The sequence below is a fragment of the Camelus dromedarius genome, chromosome 6, assembly GCF_036321535.1.
Source record: "Camelus dromedarius isolate mCamDro1 chromosome 6, mCamDro1.pat, whole genome shotgun sequence".
NCBI lineage: Eukaryota > Metazoa > Chordata > Mammalia > Artiodactyla > Camelidae > Camelus > Camelus dromedarius.
In genome coordinates, this window is record NC_087441.1 from 26,210,649 (window position 1) to 26,230,003 (window position 19,355).

Below are 19,355 nucleotides of genomic sequence, written 5' to 3' on the forward strand. Positions count from 1 at the left end.
GCAATGAGAGTTATGCAGATAACTGAGCAAAGAAAGTGCCAGTCTGCACGCTCAGCAAGCACAACGCCTGTAAAGATGTCTTTTTATTTTCACTGATATTACTTGCACACAGATAACTCAATTAACAGAGCAAGCTTTTTGTATCAAAAGATTCTATTTCTCCCAGCCTCTTCTAAGTCATGATACTCCTGTTAACACATATGATTTCATGGCCATGAATAATAATAACTCTTACAAATTATTGAGCCCTAGAGGATTAACTTCTAACCCTAACCCTAACATTAACCCTAACTCTAACTTTGCCATTTTTTCCAATAAGGGGACTTAGGTGAAGAGAGATTGTGTAATTGCCCAGGGTCACATGCAGAGCCAAGTGTGGGGCTGCCATATTTTGTTCCAGGTCTGTCTGACTCCAGAGCCCAAGCTCCTAACAGGTGTATAATTCTTTCTATGTAAATGATTTAAAGTAAGTGGTAAATGCAAGGATGCTTCTCTTAATCACAATGGATGGATTATAAACAAAATAAATAACTTCTGTCTCTCCATGTGACCTTCTGTGAGTCACTCTACCTCCTTCTGAATCCATTTTCCCATCTATTAAATAAGGGGCTGACCTAAGTCATCTGTTAAATCCATTCTGCCCGCAAAATACTTTTATTCAGTGACATATTCACTTTGGCCACTTTAACATCTTTTGAGTTCTACCAAATCAATGGCATAGTCAATAAACATGCATTGATTTCCTTTTCTGAGCCAGGAACAATCTACAAACACCATGGCCCGAAATAATTTTTACTTAAGAATTTAATTATGTGATTTGGTATAAAATACATAAAAGTTTGACCTGGATTCCAGTCAAACCAATTCCATGTGCCTACTTTGTGCTTTAGTTTATACATGCAGATGTGTGATTGTTGATTCTGGCAATATCATTGAAAGAATATGAAAGAAGGTGGACTCCCTTAAAGCACCTAAAATGACCTTATATGGCCCCACTCCCTACTCGTGTCACCCTGTTTATTGTCTCCACAGTGCTCATTTCAATCACCAGCATTAGAAAATAATTTCCATGAAGGCAGTGACACATCCGTCTGGTTCCCATCCACATTGTGGCTCCTAGCACTGTACCTACTAAATAATGTCATCCACAAGTATTGAATTAAATGTATCATAGAATTAATTTCAAAATTGAGGATAGATCCAAGTCTTAAGAAACCAGTATCAGTTCTCATCTGGCATCTTGAAATATAACTGTGGAGACTTGAACTTTAGCCCTCAATCAGTCACTAACTTAAGCTACACTTCCCTCTAGACTTCAGTTTCCTCATCCATAAAGCAAAGAAGATCTCTTCCAGCTCCCCGAATCTCTGATCCTCTGAACTCTACTACTGGTGTAGAATACAGAAAACATCTGATTTAATAGAGGTTTAACCTGGATATCTTGACCTTGTGAAACTGAAACCCTTGCTGGGCCAAGTAGGAAACATAAATAAGCAAAGTGGGTTGGGTGGTAAATTGCCTTAAGCAATTCATAGTCACAAGGGCCAAATTGAAAAATATCAGACCCCAACAAGAATGCAAATGAAATAAAGCCACAAAAGGAAGAGCAGTTGTCTACTTGCTTGGAATCACAATCTATTCAGGGGCCAAGAATAGTCCCTATGCTCCATATTATATGGATGTAATTAATGTTAAGCAACTGAAGGAGGATAAATCATTGGCTAGCAGAGACTGAAATGATAAGATTTATGATCTCTGATGAGATTCCTTGATAATCTCTTGATCAGACTCCTGCTGTCCCCATCCAAACTCTATATGAGGCTGGAGTTTAGTGATATGAAATGAGTGAAACAGTGTGGGTAGATTCTCATCCTGTCCTGTATAAGGTAGAGGATTGTAGCCCAGAGGTGAAGACGAGAGAAACTCACCTGCCACGACTATCTAAGGGAAGCCTCACCACTAGGCACCCAGAGGGGATATGATCTGGGTAGCTCAGAGATGGAGTCAGCCCTCCTAGGAGGCCTGAAGACCCAGCACATGAACAGGGGGCCATGTGTGCTCTGTGAGCCAGCCATGCTGGCTTAAGCACAGTGCAGAGTGATGGACAGCTGTGACCCCAAATGACCATCCTCTTGGTCACTAAGTTCCAAAGCTCTGAAGTATTTCAGACTCCTCCATCTTCCCTCATTTTCAGCCATTCATCAAATCTCCCCAAGTCATCCCAGCTGCCCTTCACATCCATCCCTTCCTTTCCATTTTCACAGTCCCCATGCTCATTCTGCTCTCATCAACTACCCTCTGATGGTACAGCAGCCTCCAAATCTCCTTGGTTTTGGTTTTTGAGGACTCTGGCCTCTCACACAAACTGCCAAGGCTCTTGAATTCCCTCAGAGTGAAGGACTTATTAACATTCAAAGCCTTCTACTATCTGGGTTATAGTTTTCAATCATTTCTCCCAGGAGCCTTCTAGTCCCATGAAATTGTTCACCCAATGGTTGCTTAAACATACCTTGTTAAGTTTTGCTCCCACACCCTTGTTTGTTTTGTCCTGCCCAATTTGGATACTTTTCTACTGCCTGCCCACCAGTCCAAATGTTTTTTGTATTTTGAAAACCTGTCAAATCCTCCCTCCTCTTTGAAACCTTGCTCCACAGTTTTACCCACACTATTGCTTCCTCCTTTAAACCCTGACCAAACTGCATAGCTGTACACATTCTTCACTTTGGGTTTGGAGGTGCTTAATATCAGGTTTCACTTGGCTTTGTGAATGTCTAAGTTCTGTTCCAAAATCAGAATATAAAGTCCAAGCAATCAATACGTTTCCTCTGTGTTCTTATAACAATCTTGGATTTAAACAAATGCTTAATAAATACATTTGGATGTAATAAACCCATCCAAGAGAAAAAAGTCAAGGAAGGCCTTTCTTCCTTCCAGATACACAGAACTGAATTCAAAATTAATGTTTGCAGGATGGTTTTACACCCTGTGATAGTGTCCAAGGGGCATTTCTAAAACTTTACAAAAGCAGCTTGAGGAGGAAAATTTCATTTCTCTAGATATGAAGTGTCCTTGCTTACTTTTGAATATCATGTAACTTGAGATGCAAAAGAATCAACTCCCCTGGCTAACAAGAGACAAGCATTTTGAGAATTTCTGTTGTACTTTAGGAAGAACTAATGACTATAGCATACTGCTAAAGTGATTTATAAAAAATCATAAGTAAGTTGTTATGAATAAGTGAAAAATAAACCAAAGAGAAATTCATATATTCTGATTTATTTTCCTATATCATCATCACAGACTTTTTTTTTCAATTTTTAGATTATTTATATATATTTGTATGTTATTTTGGATCAATGTTTTAAAATCAGGGTGAGATGGAATGGAGAAAGATGATCATAACTCTTTTCTTTTTAGCAATCCTACAAATATTCCAACTTGCCATTAATTGGATACATTTTGTGTAGCTAAGACATTGGCTCATTTCTCACATCAGCAGAACTTTTAATGTCCAGGTTCATTCCCCAGAGCTTGTCCAAAATTTCTAAACACCTAACATATCTCCCTAAATGTGATATTCTAATACCACATCCTGTCCCATAATGTTAAAATCCTTCTATCCTCATTCAAATACCCCTGTCTTTCTAATGCTCTAATGTTATAGTAACTTATGAAAGTCTTAGATTTCAAAACTATAAGGATTAAGCATTTGGCAATGACCTAGAGATGATCCTCTCCCCTTCACCTTCACACTCAACACTTTAAGTCCTCTCAAGCAAGGAGATTTTCCCTCATTCCCTCCAGGGATGCACTGGAAATAAGTTGAAAAATTATAACACTCTATTAGAAAAATAATTTTATAAGATGACATCCCCACCTAAAAAAAACCAAAAACCTATAGGGATTTAAATAAGTGAAGATCAGTTCCTTTGACATTGTAGAGCTCACAAGTTTAAAGGCTCTATTTCCTAATCATCAGCTCCAAATTGCTCTGCATGCAAAATAATCCAAGTACTTATTCTGTTTTTCAGAACGTGCTTGCTGTCATTTATTAAATAAATACTTTAATAACCTTCATTGAACTTTAATAAATCCAGCTGTTGTTGAAATTGTTAGTTGTGAAAATGGCATATGGTTATGCAAAAAAAAATGACATCAGTTAAAAACACATTCTAAAGAAATTACAGATGAAATATCATGATGTCTGGTGTTTACTTTAAAATTTTCCAGCCTAAAAAAGGGGGGATGGATGAAATGAGACTGGCAAAATGTTAATAATTGTTAAAGCTGGATAATAGGTACACAGGTTTATTCTACTGTTTACATTTGTGTCTGCTTGGAATTTTCTCTAATAAAATGTTTAAAAACTTTACACTGTTGTTCTGCTGTTCTTACATCATCACCTTTTCACTTTGCCCCAATCAGACTTCCAGAGTGTACACCCTCTGGTATATCTTTTCCCAGGGAAAGAAGGAAAGAACCACAGAGCCCACTGTGGATGTATCACAACTTCAGCCACAAGGGTCTTGTGAAGACTCAGTTAAGACTGACATCCAATACAGAATTTTAGGTGGGGAAGGTGGAAGGATAAATTGGAAGTTTGGGATTTGCAGATACTAATTACTGTATATAAAATAGGTAAACAACAAGGTCCTACTGTATAGAACAGGGACTATATTCAGTATCTCATAATGATATAATGAAAAAGAATACAAAAAGGAATATGTATATAACTGAAACTCTATGCTGCACACTAGAAATTAACATAGCACAGTAACTTGACTAAACTTCAATAAAAAATAAATAAATATTTTTTTAAAAGATAAAATTTGGAAGAAAAATATTTTTTTCTCATTTCTGTGAAGTACCTCAAACTATGCAAGTGAGTTTTAGGGCACTGCTTACAAACAGTTGCAATATGTATAATTATTAAGGAATTTGGGTAAACGTGTGTTAAAATACACTCTACAAGCTCTAGAGATAACTTGCCGTAGGTACTTTGGGAATCATGAAAACTAGCATGTTCTACTTGCATGGCAACAACACAGAGAGCAAGAAGGAATTCTTGATGACTGAATTTAACAAGAGCAATGTAGAAGATGTCTCAAACAAATAGTGATACAGAATTATTCATAAGTAAATGAGATCTGAAAGAATGATGCTTGTTTGGCACAAACACCACAAAAACACAAGGTAATTAGAGCTTAACGCAGGAAGAACTGTTCATACATGACCATTTTCCCAAATGGGTCTACAGTTATAAAATCAATTAGGATTTTTTGGAATAAAAAAATATTAAATAATGGTTAAGTAGCAGAGCATTCTTTATTGCCACAATATGTTAGATTTATAGGTTCTTGGAAACATTGTAATTACTCACATCTGGAAATAACACTTGTGTAGTTCTTCCCGACTTATTCTTCAAAACCAGTTCCTTACTTCAGTGGCTAATATCTGGATCCTGGCCTGGGAGCCCCCAGGGAGTTAGCTCACACATCAGATAAAATGTCTTCTAGGGGAGAGTGATCTCAGTAAAGAGACTTAAAACCATTTCATGAGGCACGTGGAAGGAAAGAAGGCCAGCTCATCTGGGAATGGAAGGCTAAGGTGAGACATAATTGCTACTTTCAAATATTTTAGGTATTATTTTATCAACGAAAGAGTAGAGCTCTTCCACATAATTCAGGGACGAGCTAGAACTAGTGAGGAAACTTTCAAGGATCCAGATTTCAGTTCAACTTACAAAGACCTTTCTGACAATTGGAGGTAAGACTTTAATGGAATAGGTAATTCCTTTGAAGGAACTTCTCCTGAGGCCGCTTAGTAAAGTTTGGGGGATGTTTTTGTTTTGCTGCTCAAAATGTTATCCACAGATTGGTGCTGGTCTACACATTCATTCTTTTTTCCCTTGAGATTTATATTTGAATGATTTTTTAACAATAATTTTACTCTAAAATTATGTTTCCTATCAATTAAAGGCATATTATATTACCAGAAAATTCTATTAAAATGTAAACCACTTATAGATTTATGTATCAAATATTTTATGTGTTTATCTGACATACTAACAGGCATAGGGTGATGACATATTCCTAGACGTTTCTGTGTGTGGGAAGGGTAAGAACACTTAACATGAAATCTGCCCTCTTACAGAATACTGAATTGTGCAATATTGTAATGTTAACTACAGGCACAATGTTGTTTAGCAAATCTCTGGAACTTAATCTTCTTGCATAACTAAAATTTTATTTTTTATATAATTTTTATAGTTCTTTTTTTTAAAATTATTATTATTATTATTATTATTTAATAGAGATACTGGAGATTGAACACAAGACCTGAAGCATGCTAAACATGCATTATAGCACTGAGCTTTACCCAGTCCTCCAACTAAAACTTCATACTCACCATATAGTAACTCCTCATGTCCCCCTCTTCCAGCTCCTGACAACCACCATTCTACTTTCTGCTTTTATGTGTTTTGCTACTTTAGATACCACTTATAAGTAGTCTCAGGCAGTCTCTTTGTTCTTCTGTGTCTGGCTTGTTTCACGTAGCATAACATCCTTGAGTTTCATCCATGTTGTTGCATATGGCAGGATTTCCTTCTTTTTTAAGGCAGAATAATATTTCATTGTCTATATATACAACATTTTCTTTATCCATTCATCTGTCCATAAGCATTTAGGTTGTTTCTACCTGTTGGTGAATTGAATAACGCTGCAGTAAACATGGGGGTGCAGATAACCCTATGAGATTCTGATTTTCACACATTCTCTGAAGCTAGTTCACAACAAGAGAAAGAGCTTGTGCCAGATTATAAACTGACACACTGCATCAATAAAGACTTGCTGTGGAAAGAAAATGCCAACAGGACTAGACAATGTACTTAGTGACAAACCTGAGTACTTTGACTATCACTGCAATAGAAGGAATTTATCCACCAAATAGTAAATCCTAGAGACTTTTCACAGTAATCAAATATCACACTACAATATATATAAATGGAACATCCTTTTTAACACTAAGACTTACACTTCCCTGATTGAAAATATGTTTGAAAGCCACACATCACAGTCATATAAAATTGAAAAAAAAAAGGATTACTGTTCTCTGGAATTTATTGTTAGGAATCTATTAGTTGGATGTGCCCTAGGCCAAGTCTTCAGGTTGAATAAATAACGCATATTGCATATATGCATAGACTTCTATTTATAAATATAGATTCTGCTATAATTATAAATGAGAATTCATTTTAAAGTACACCTTATGTGTTTTCCCAAGTACATATACTACAAGTTCTATCTCTGTATTGTAGAAGTCCCAAATGCTTTTTATGTGATGAATATTCTTACACTAATATGTTTGCTAATCATGCAGGGCCCATGCAACCAGCTGTGCAGTTTGCATCCTGCAAAAAGCATGGGATAAAGGAGCAGGTAGAGGCTGAACTCCATCCCCCTGCGCTTACCCAGCCATGAGCCCTGGTAGTGAGATCGCATCAGGCCTTGGGTCACCAATCAGCTGTTTGTCCGGGATGGAAGGGTTTCCCAGGATAAATGCCTTTCAGTGCCAGAGCCAGTATAGTCCTGGACAAACCAGGATGGCTAGTCGCCGTAATCAGGGCACAGATGTGCCGTCTGTGCTAGCCTCAGCTTCGGAAGCTTGCCTGTAGAACAGTAAGCTTGAAACAATGGAAACGGTAAAGCCATCCTCACATCGTTTCTTTTCTCCTTATGTTTTCAAGGGGAAAGAGCCATGTAACCATGCCAACATCCTGACCAAGCCTGACCCAAGAACCTTCTGGACTAATGATGATTCAGGTATTATTGGAGAAATACACTCTGGCCCTGTGATGTACAGGAAGCATTCTGCAGTAAAGTCCTGCACCAAGGCCAGGTTTGGGGGAAATTTTTGGTTTTGCTTGTTTGTTTCTTTATACCTAGTTCCACACTTGAATATACTTCATAATCACTTTTTTAATAATACAAGTTCCCTTAGTTTCTCTCCTGTTTCAGTATCTTAAGTACATATGCCATCAGGTGCAGCTTGATGAATTGTGAAGTATATTCAAGTGTTGGAAGAACAAAGCAATGAGTCTCCTTCCTGGAGGGGGAGACAGAGGAATAGGATACGGTGGGCAAATACACTGGTCCAAGTCTCTCTTCCAGGGGAAGAAAAGGATTAAAAAACCTAAGGTGAGTCGTATTCAGAATCCTGGGTGGAGGGCAGGTGTGACTTGTGCCATCATCCCGGAGTATAAATCTAATCAGATCAGAGGGATACCCCTTTTGGAGATCAGAGAATATGATTCACGTTGTATAATTAAACATGACACTCAGATCAAGGATAGGGTAAGCTCTGCTAGGAAATGGAAGACATCTTTTCATTCTTTTTCACATACACATTGAGCCATGAGGCCTCATTACACGAAGTAAAGACACTAGAGATGAGAAGGGAAGGTTAAACAAAAGAGCAAAATAATTAAGAGAATGATACCAGAGCTTTCACCTTCTCTGATTAAATAGGGTCTAATTAAATGGAGAACAGTGGTGATAGCTAATATTTGTATTAGACCTCATGGTTTTACAGGGTGTGTTCACAAAAATCCAGCTTAGTGTTTGGGCCACACCTGTGACATGGGAGGGGCAGCCCATCCTCACTGTCCCCGTGGGAGAGATGAGATCAGACGCTGAAGGAGGTGACCTGACATCCAAAGCTCACGACCAGAGGACGCCAGGGCTGGGAGGAAGACAGAGAGCCTGCGCGCTCAGGTCTGTATCACTCTTCCTCGGAGGAAGAAGCTCTCCTTTGAGAAGCAGCATGAGCTAAATTGGTGCTTTAATCTTTTCTTCATAAAAGAGAGAGGCTGTGCCTATTAGCAGAAGCAGGAGGGATTGAAGAGGAGAGTGAAAAACACTCGACTGCCTTTTGTTCAAAGTCCAGGCTTATGGTCTAAACGTATTATCAATTTCATCTGTCAAAAAAAAAACTGTTCTGTCTTGTTTTATGTCTTTTGAAGAAAGATGAAGTAACACGAAAGTGAACTGGACTATTTACGCCGTCACTGTGGTCCCTGAGTAGTACAACCACAAAACGAACAAGTGTCCACTGGCTAATACTGCCATTAAGACCTACAGGGCATATGCTGTGAAGAAGTTATGTAGAACCAGACATTACAATTCAAAAATAAATGATCCTTATATCTGAAATTATATTATTTGAAGGTAGACTTAAACTGGAAAGTTTAAGATTCGTTGTGTAAATCTTAGAGTAATCGAAAAATAAAACAAGCAGTATAGCTAATAAACACCCCCCTCAAAAAAAAAAATTCTTAAAGTTCTGTAAGGAGAATGGAATGAGAGGGAAGTCTGTACAGGCCAGGTCCAGAAAATGACGCTCAGGTACTTCTTGGAGCTGGAGAAATTATGGTACAAGACAAGCGAACACAGAACATGTACAGAAATAGTAACAGGAAAGCTTCAGATCTACTCATCTTAAAAACTTTTTTAAAAAATTATCTTTGTGTCATCAGTAGGGTTACAAAGAGATAGGGCTCCTTCTGTAGCATCTCACCTAATGAAGACCCTCCCTGATAGTCAATTCCTAGACTAAGCTCTACGTCTAAGGGTTTGGTGGAGGGAGGTAGCTGTTCAATTTCTGAGACGTGGGTATTAAAATCTCCACCTGTGGTGGGAGAATTATCTTTTACTTTTTAAAATTTAATTTTTGCTTCATATATTTTGAAGCTCTGATATTAAGCACATACAGTCTTATCATTGTTATAACTTCCTGATGAATTTGTAGTGTTCCTCTATCTCTGGTACAAGTCTCGGTTTGAAGTCTTTTTCTCCAATATTAAGATAGCCAAGCCAGTCTTCTGAGGCCACTCTTCACATGGTATATCTTTTCTATCCATTTACTTTCAATCCATCTGTGTCTTATAGTTAAAGTGCTTCTCTTAATCTACCTCATATAGTTAGATTTTCCTTTTAAAGACTATCTGACGATCTCTGCTTCTACTTGGAATGTCGAGACCACTTACACTCAATGTACTTGTTAGATCAAACTTGGGATTCGTTTTCCTCATGTCCTTTCTCTTCTTCATTTGCTCTTCTTCCTTTTATGACTTCTCTAGAATTATTTGAATATTTTTGAGGACTCAGTATTTATTTGTCTGTTGACTTAGCAGTGGCTCTAGGGGTTACAAAAAGTAAGTAAGTTTTCACAGACCATTGCAAAACCTTGTAACAGTTTCTTTTCCCATCCTTTATGTTATGGTTGACATATATATTGCTTCTACTTATGAAATTAAACCTACAGTATAAGCTATTTAAAGGAAAATCATCTTTTGTATTTTCCAAGATGTTTATCATTTCTGATGTTCTATGTTTCTTCTTGAAGGTGAAGTTTTCCTCAAGAATAATTTTCATTTAGCCTGGGAAAACTTCATTTATCATTTCTTATGATGCAGTAATTCTCTGGCATTGATGTCTCAATTTTCTTTTATCTTTGCAATGTGCCTTTTTAAATAAAAATATTTTAATTTAATTCTTGAAGGGTATTTTTTCTAGATGTGGAACTCTGAGTGGATGCCTTTTTTTTTTTCTTTTTTAATTACTTCAAAGATGTTAGGGAATGAGGGGAGCAGCTCAGTGGTAGGTGCACATGCTCAGCAGGCACCAGGTCCTGGGTTTAATCCCTGGTACCTCCATTAAATAAAAAAAAGAAGAAGAAGAAAAAGAAGAAGAAGAAGATGTTTGTTCATGGTCTTCTGGCCTCTATAGTTTCTAATGAGAACCTAGTGATATTTAAATTATTGCTACCCTGAATGTAATGTGTTGTTTTTCAATGGCTGCTTACATTTTTTTAACCTTTGTTTTTTATCAGTTTTGTGTCTAGCCTAGAATCAATGTTCTTTTAGATATAGACTCCTGAGGTTTGGGAAGTTAAACATCCTTCTAGTCTATTAGTAGTTTTCTTAGAATTTGAATCTGAGGAATGCAACTGTTTCTGCTGTGGTTTCTATAATGCAGCGTGCCCTTTCTTCCTCAGGACATCAGCATTCTAACTAAAATTTTCCTGCTTTCAATTCTGTTAAGTGTAAGCACAAGCTAAAGCAACTCCACAGCCACCTTCTGCAACATGCAAATTTATGAGCCTGCAAATAGAGTCTTTACAAAGGCGCAGTATGAATTTTATTATGGTAACTTTTACCAATCCCTGAAATTATTGTGATGAAATGGTTCCATCAATTCCTACAGAAAATATGTATCAGTGAATGGAATATTTCCATTCAAAGCCAACAATCATCAGAGAGTATTTTACTCATTCTAATGTATAGCCTCTTGATACAGAGTTTAAGTAGAGTTGACTATTAGAGGTAACTATTTCAGACTGCTTACTAGAAATCAAAGGTAAATTTTAAAGTATTTTGCTTTGAAGTGGAGAATTACCGAGGGTTGGCTCACCCTGAAATCCAATGATTTTCCTGGATTTTCCTACCCATTATCTTTTTGCTTAACTACCAGAGATGGGACTGGCAAACTCAGTTGCCATATGCAGATATGGTAGTTGGAGAGACAAAGGTAATTTTTTAAAAGCTTTCTTTTAACACATAATGGAAAAGTAGCATATGTTCATCCTAGGAAAGAAATGGAAAATTAATCACCCATAATCCTACCACCCATACTTTTTTAACTGGATTTGAGTCTCGTGCATTCCCAGCATTTGTTCTGATGATAAGTAAACAGGCTGCCCAAGTTTAGGCTTTTTCCTATTATCTTTGTTTTTAGACTTTGAAACCTGAGTTGTTTGTTTTTTGCATACCTTTGTCTTTCAATTGGTTGTCCTGCAGTAGCCAGTAACATCCTCTTAAATGAGAATTTCAAGGTAGAAGGAGTTTCCCCACACTTTCAGAATGTGTATTTTTCCAAGTACTATTATTGGTGACACAGATAATGGTCTTTACTTAGATAAAGTCAGATAACAAACTAGTTAAACAATAAGGTTTCTTTTGCAAGGGCCATGGTTTTAACTGGACACCTGTTTTGCCAGGTAGGAAAATGTAATTCCTTGATGCTCTCCCTGGGCTTTTACTTGAAGTCACCTTTTAACAAAATGCAGTTCTACCCTTGGAATTTTCAAACTGTCCAGATTTCTTTCAAATGAAAATTAAAGATCAAGATTCATTATTGTGCAAATTTTTCCCAGAGGGAAAATTTAATTTTCCCTTATATTTTCAGGATTATGCATTATTTCTTTATAGTTTTTAATCATTCACCACATTTTAAAATTTAGCCTAAATTCCTGGGGTAAAATGATATATTCATATTTATTCAGCAGCAGTAAGAATTTATGTATCAAATGTAGAAACGAAATGATTCATAGTTTGAAAACATACGGACTGCAGAAATATTTCAGTATTTCAGAAAATACATAAAATTAGATCACTGAATTAATATAAGGAGAGGAAGAACTTTTATATAGTATTTTTTAATGAAGAAAACATAATTTCTAGATTTTTTTCTTAAAAAGCAAAACACTCTCATATTTGATATCTAGAAAACAGTTGCTTCATCCCTCAAAATATGTCATTATCTAACAAAAAAAAAATGTGATAAAAGTTAAACACAGTCTGCTTACACAGAAATTTTCCATCTGACGCTTGTTGGCCAGTGCAGACTTTGCCTCTTGCTGTTATAGATAAACCCGTTTAGTAAAAATCTATGCACACATGAAGATCTCTTAAGTGGACTGACCTCATTTACTCAGATCCTAACTTAAAAAAGTAGCTATCTCAGTAATAAAGTCACCTTGCCCACAGGAGGAATTCCCAGCATCACAGAGTGCCACCAACGGGAGCCGAGACGGAGCTAGGCTTTGGAAAGGTCAGGGCACAGTCACAAGAACCCTGCACCCTGGTCTGCTTCTGACTTCCCTACTTCTGCCAACTCCAACTTTTCAAAATCAAACTTGGTATTTATTCCCTCTACATTAGATCAGGAAGCCACAACCATCCTCAGTTTCCCGAACCACATCTCTTTCAACCGTTTCCGTGGTGTAGTGGTTATCACATTCGCCTTACCCATCTCTTTCAGCCAACTGGACTCACCTCAGACCTGACTAGCGGGCCACCTGGCCACGTTTGCCAGCTAGCCATGCGAGGAGCAGCAGGAAACCGCCCCACACAGCACATTCTGCTGTGGTTAGTGCTGTGAGCGCTTGAGTCAGGCTCCCTGAGTTAGCCGCCAAGTTCTCTGCTTATTACCTGCATGATTTTGGACAAATGATTTCACCCTTCTGTGCTTCCATTTCTTTTACCTGCAAAAATGGAATTTTATAATAGATCATAGAGTTTGGTGAGGGTTAAAGAGCTAATGCAGGTAAAGGTACTTACTGTATCTAATGTTTAGTTAGTGGCCAGTTAATGTTAGCTCTTACTTAAAGACTTATGTCATTTATACAAACATGAACACAGAGCCTCTGCCTTGTATAGGATTTACAAACCATGGGTTGAAAGAATACATTTTACTGTTACTATTTCATCCTTTTCTGAACCTATAGCTTGTTTGGGTTTTGGGGGTTTTTTTTTGTTTGTTTCCCTTGAACCATGAAGCTTGTCATTCTCTGTCTGTCTTCTGTTATCTGGGTCCCCATACACAGGACTGATAAGCTTCTTGAAAATAAACATATGGCTGGACATGAAACCCTCGAACTGGAAAGAATCTTAGACATCGCCTAGCCATTTTGATAAAAGATCGCCTTCTTAAGCAAGGATCCATAAAGTCAAAAAAAAAAAAAACTTAGTTTTGCATGACCTTAACCATTTACAATGGTAGAAGTTTCCCAGTTCAAGGACAGATTGTTTATTCCTGTAAGTAGCAAAATGTCATTTCAAAACTTTTCTGTTTAAAGATACGTAGACTCATGTTCATCTAGCATTTAAGTTACGTTTGGCAGCAGAATTTTATCAAATCCTCTCCTCACGATGGTCCTGCTGCCTAGTGTGTGAATGTGTGAATGTGTGAATGTATGACTATAGACTCAGCACACAGAAGCCCCCTCCCTCTCCCTCGGGCTGTGTCAATGAAGAGCTTAGCTTTCTGAAGTTTTACAATTGGAGCAAATTCTGTTTCTCCCTTTGTTAAACTCACAGTTTTCTCTTCCTCTTAGTTATGACTGAAGTTACTTGTTATTTCTGATGTTTAACTCAAGGCTAAACCAGCAATGTTTCACAATGGCTGATTTTTTCTGATACCCCAGCATTCTTTTTAAATATTTTCACAGTATTTCCTTCTGCCCATTTTATCCAGATCATTCATTTCATGTCTGACATTGTTGATTTCCATAGTATTAAAAGACATTTTATCACAACTGAAATGGTACCAGGAAATTCTCTCACTTAAAAAATGCAAAGAAAATAGATTAAATGCAACTTCACAATTTTAGAAGTTATTTTTCTCCTATTTTAATGAATCTTTTCTTGTTTTATTTGTTTTTATCAGACTAATATGACAACAGATTTTTTAAAAATCTAGTAGATTTTAGTTACAGTTAAAGTTAAAATGCCCAAATGTATTTTATTATTTTAAACATGTTGAAATATTCAGCTTTTGACAGCCTTCTTTTGGCCCAAGAAAAGTGTCCCATAATACAGAATACATAATACATTCAGACAATAATTCAGGAGGTCATATGTGTATCCTAGGAAAAATAAATGAAAAAAGGCTTTTGGATTGTAGCTTTAATAACAAAAATAGTTAATCTGGTCAAATATAAACACAGTTTTCAAAATTTGAAGAAAAATTATTTTACAACTTTAAAATTGTATGTAATAAGGAGAATAGACCAATGACTAATAAAAACAGGCATTCCCAAGGATGAAATGGCCCACAGAGAGCAGTGAGTGCAAGACAGAAAGTGAGAGGTTAGGAGTGGAGGTGGGGGATGCGTGGTGTGGGGGGGCCATAGGGAGATGGAGTTTTGTATAAACCCAGAATGCTCAAAGATGAGAACAGAATTAAAATTTAGAGTGCAGGAGGGATAATTTGGGGTTTGAGATTAGCAGATATAAATTACTCTATACAAAATAGATAAATAACAAGGTCCTACTATAGAGCACAGGGAACTATATTCAATAGCTTGTAATAAACTACAATGAAAAAGAATATATATATATGTAGGTGTGACTGAATATGTGCTACACTAGAAACTAACACAACATTGTAAATCAACTGTACTTCAATAAAAATTAATTAATTAAAAAAAGAAGGAATCCAGCAAAAAAAAAAAAAAAAAAAAAAAAATTTAGGGCAGGGAGCCCCCAGCAAACTCATTTACAAAATGAGAGTTGACTGAAGTAGATCAACTCTAAGATTCTTTCTTACTCTGAAACTCTTTTATTCTATGAAGGTGTAAATTGACAATAAAAAGAAAATGCAAAAGGATTTAGGGGAAAAAATGGGCCCAAGCCCCTGGAATAGACTTAAATGAAGAATGTAACTCTGTGAACCCTGACCCTTCCTCCTCAGAAACACATGGCAATCAGCTCTTTCCACCGATTAAAATTCTGGCTCTTAGAGGAACATTTTATACAAATAGTTCAGCTGCACTTTTCTTGTAAGGATTAAATTACCTAACACGCTTGAGTTTTCAACTTGTCCTCCCATACCTAATCTCAGCTGATCTTCCCAGTCGCCCTGAGGGATTAAGTAAATGGGTGTTAACCCCGAGGACAGTTAAGGAAGTTAAGTGCTTTTTGCCCAAAGCTAAATATTTAGTCATAAATTCTAAAACACAGAACTGGAAGGTCAGATCTGCTGGAAACTCCTCTGGTTCTCCTTCTACAGCTTCAGAAAGGTAAGAGTGAAGCTTTGTGATCAAAGTAGCTTGAATGTGGACATGCGCATTTGGGGAAAGGCAGTAAGTAGAGGATGAAATTCAAACCGAGATGTGATGTTGCCATTGGGCGGGGGAGCTGGGAAAGGGGGAAATTAAGGCAAATGCAGGGTTTGTTTTACAGAAATGAAATATATTGTATACCCTTCTGCCCAGCACTCTGCTAGTTTCTATGGACAAGGAAGAAACAGTTTTCTCTTTCAAAAGCTTAGACAAACTGGACAGATACAGGTAGACTATGAATAAAATAGTGTAAAGACAAGTTAAAATCATGGCAGTTGCCTACAGACATGTGAAAGATCGGTCTTTAAAACAGATCAGGAGGCAGACAATGTTTTACTCGTTAAAAGCAGAGCTTTTGGTATCAGAAGAAAACCTAAATTTGCATCCTGGTTTTGCCATTACTAGCTATGTCACTTCACACAACTAATGTTTATCTCTTTAAGTGGCAGATCTTAAGAATGTATAAAGGGATTTTTCCATAAAGGTCATTATGAGGATTGAATTGAGAAACTGCACAAAAAGCACTAAAGCATAGTGTCTGGCACTTAGTAAAATCAAGCAATGTTAGCTATTATAATAGATGCACGAAACTACGGAAGTTAGACAGAGGAACATATCATTGTGTCCTTAGCATCACCAAAGTGCCTGGCTTTAAAACATACAGAAGAGCTCTTCCTTAAAAATCTTTCATGAGGCTGTTTGAATATAAGCTAAGAAAAAACTTTACCAATTAATGCTAGTTGACAATGGTAGAGATAGCTTTGGAAGCAGGGGTGACTCCAGTGAAAAGTGAAAGAGAAAACTCAATAGATGGATATCAGGAACATAGTAGGGAGGCTGATAGTCCCTAAGGTCCTTTTAACACCAACGGAATCTGTTCACAATTCTATGAATAGCATAAAGTAAGGCTGGCAGTGCTGTTCAAATGAAAACCCCAACTTTCATATCTATACACACACAATGGTTTCAAACTTTAAAACAAAGATAAAAAGAACATTTAGTGTGCTGGCTCTGAACTGTCCTCCTGTCCCTCATACACATGACACATGAATAGAGTAGAACTAAGGTGAGCAGAACGGTTGGGTTATTTTGGGAAATGGTAGTGGGTCTACAGTGGTCCGGCCACATGCCTTCACCTGGTCCCTTTGTGGGATAAATTATCAGGAAGCAGTCTGTGAAAATCTGAAAGAATTGCTCCGTGAGAGAAAATTATTGGCTCTTATGTGGAGGATAAGATGTTAGATCCAGCAGTACCGTGTTCTAACAAGCCTACTTGTGTTAGACACTTTTACTAGTATTCCCAGAAGTGCTCCAGCTACGGCTAGTATATTTGTTCCTCTTTGACCTCTTTATGTAAATGTACTTTCTAATATTTTTAAATATTTTAAAATTTAATATGAATGTGGTATGTAATGTATATTATATATACTGTGTGTATATTACATGATATACACACAGTGTATATGTGTAATGTGTAATATTACTTGTGTAATATGTGTAATATTGTGTAATGTGTGTAATATTACTTCTAACCTTCTGTAACTGTTTTAAGAAAAGAAATGGAAAAAGAAAGCAGCCCTGGGGGAATCTTAAAAGGTCCCTGTTAACCTTACAAAAACCGATGATCTTAAATGAAATGAATGTCCTAAGAAAAGAACATGGGAAATGGAAAGAGCTAGGAAGAAGGAGGCAGAGGAAAGTAGCAAGTGGGGCTTAGACAGAAACTGGGTACCTTGGGCTCATTTCTGCTCTTTGGTTATCTGTTCCCTTTATAAAAGGAAAAGTCAGAAGGCAGCGGTCCATCAGTGATGCTTACAAGAGCAGCTTGTGGATATAACATCACAGTATTTACAAGGTGGTAAAGAGAAAATGCTTTTACTTTAAAAGGTGAAGTCAAGGCTTATTACACAGAACTTGCCAAGCTGGATTTATGTTGGTACCGAAAAAGGTTAATTTAAACAGCATGATTTGAAGAATGAATTTCCAATAGTTCTACCACGATGATCTATGTTTGCGTTCTAAAGCTCTAGATTTTTAAACAATATTTTATGAATTGTGAAATGGAAGCATTGTAGATTCTAATGATAGTAATAGTCTTATCTGTTTGGAATATTCATTTGCTCTAAATGTGTATAGAGTACGATACAGTTTTAAGCAGAAAGTTTTACAAACAAAGAACATTATAGTAACTTCTTTAAGTGACCATATTTATTTAGTGTAGAGAGGGAGGTCTTATTCATGATTCCTTTCTTTTGCTCACATCTGTTTAATTTCTTCTGTGTAATTTTCTTGTGGTCTTTAAAAAAAAGCTTATTTTCATTCTTTTAGATGTCATTTATATCTTTTGTGAAGTGGTGATTATGAGACAAAATAGAAAAATAAATAACAGAAAGGTAGTTAATATATCTGAAACTCCTAGTTTAACCATCAGTTTTTTTTGTTGACAACTAATCTTGTTAAAGAGTCTATAATCCCAGTTCAGAAACAAATAGAACTATCAAAAGCATCTGATGGGATAACCATGTGCTCTTACATAACTAGGCTATAACAGCTAATCATGGAAGCTCTGATCATGGATGTAATAATAAAAACAAAAATGAATTTACTCATGTTAACTAGTCTAGGCTAAACGTCTTCCACAGAAATGTGTCACCTGAGCGAAGGATTGAGGCTTTGAATATTCATCTTAGGGTTTTAAAGGTGAGAAATAAAGATACGTAAGAGAAATTATGGTGGGCCCTACAGGGAGATTTATTCATCAAATCCATCCAATGTTTACTGAACATCAATTATAAGCAAGGCATATGTTCAAAGTGAGGAAAGATATTTGCACAAAATAATCCTTCTCTTTAATGTCTCAAATTACTAAAAAGGTGTAAATATATGCATAGATTCCTAAAATCCCTGCTCAGCTGAGGGAATCGTTGCTAGTGGTGATGAGACCAACGAGGTTATTGGTGGTCTTCAGAGTTGGGGATGAGCTTCAAAACTTCAAGAAAAACTGGGATGAAGATGGGGTTCCTGCTCTAGCTCCTGAAATTCTAGGAGTAGCCAATTACAGAGGCTCAATCAACGCCTCCCCGAGTAACAGATGTCAAGATGTCATGTTTTTTCAAGGCCTTTTTAGGCATCAGAAAGCCTAAGCTGCCTGACATATGGGGTGGCTGGCTCCTTCCCACTGTCAAGTTGTGATGCTACCGTGTAAAATATAGGTGACCCTCTGAATTGCCCACAAAAAATTGTCTAATGCCACGACAATGCCTTCCATACTTTCACTCAATATTTCCAATATATGAAGTGGACGGTCCTATAGTGTAGTTGGAGCATCACAGTAATCTTTCTTTGCTTGGTAAACTGATGCAGTACTCAGTTTTCATAGGGTTACAAAGAATGTTGTGAATTATTAGCTAAAAAGAGAGTGGGAGGACTAGAAAACAATAGTACCCAAATAT

The 19,355-nt window shown here is 36.8% G+C and overlaps 1 protein-coding gene across 1 annotated transcript in view; it reads left to right on the forward strand.

The window, feature by feature from the left end:
* Positions 1-19,355, forward strand: part of SGK1 (serum/glucocorticoid regulated kinase 1) — a 105,950-nt gene that overhangs the window by 69,139 nt on the left and 17,456 nt on the right. The window contains exon 3 of the mRNA XM_010988702.3: positions 7,748-7,823. Within this exon, the coding sequence (XP_010987004.1) occupies positions 7,748-7,823 (76 nt within the window). The remainder of the gene's footprint in view (positions 1-7,747; positions 7,824-19,355) is intronic.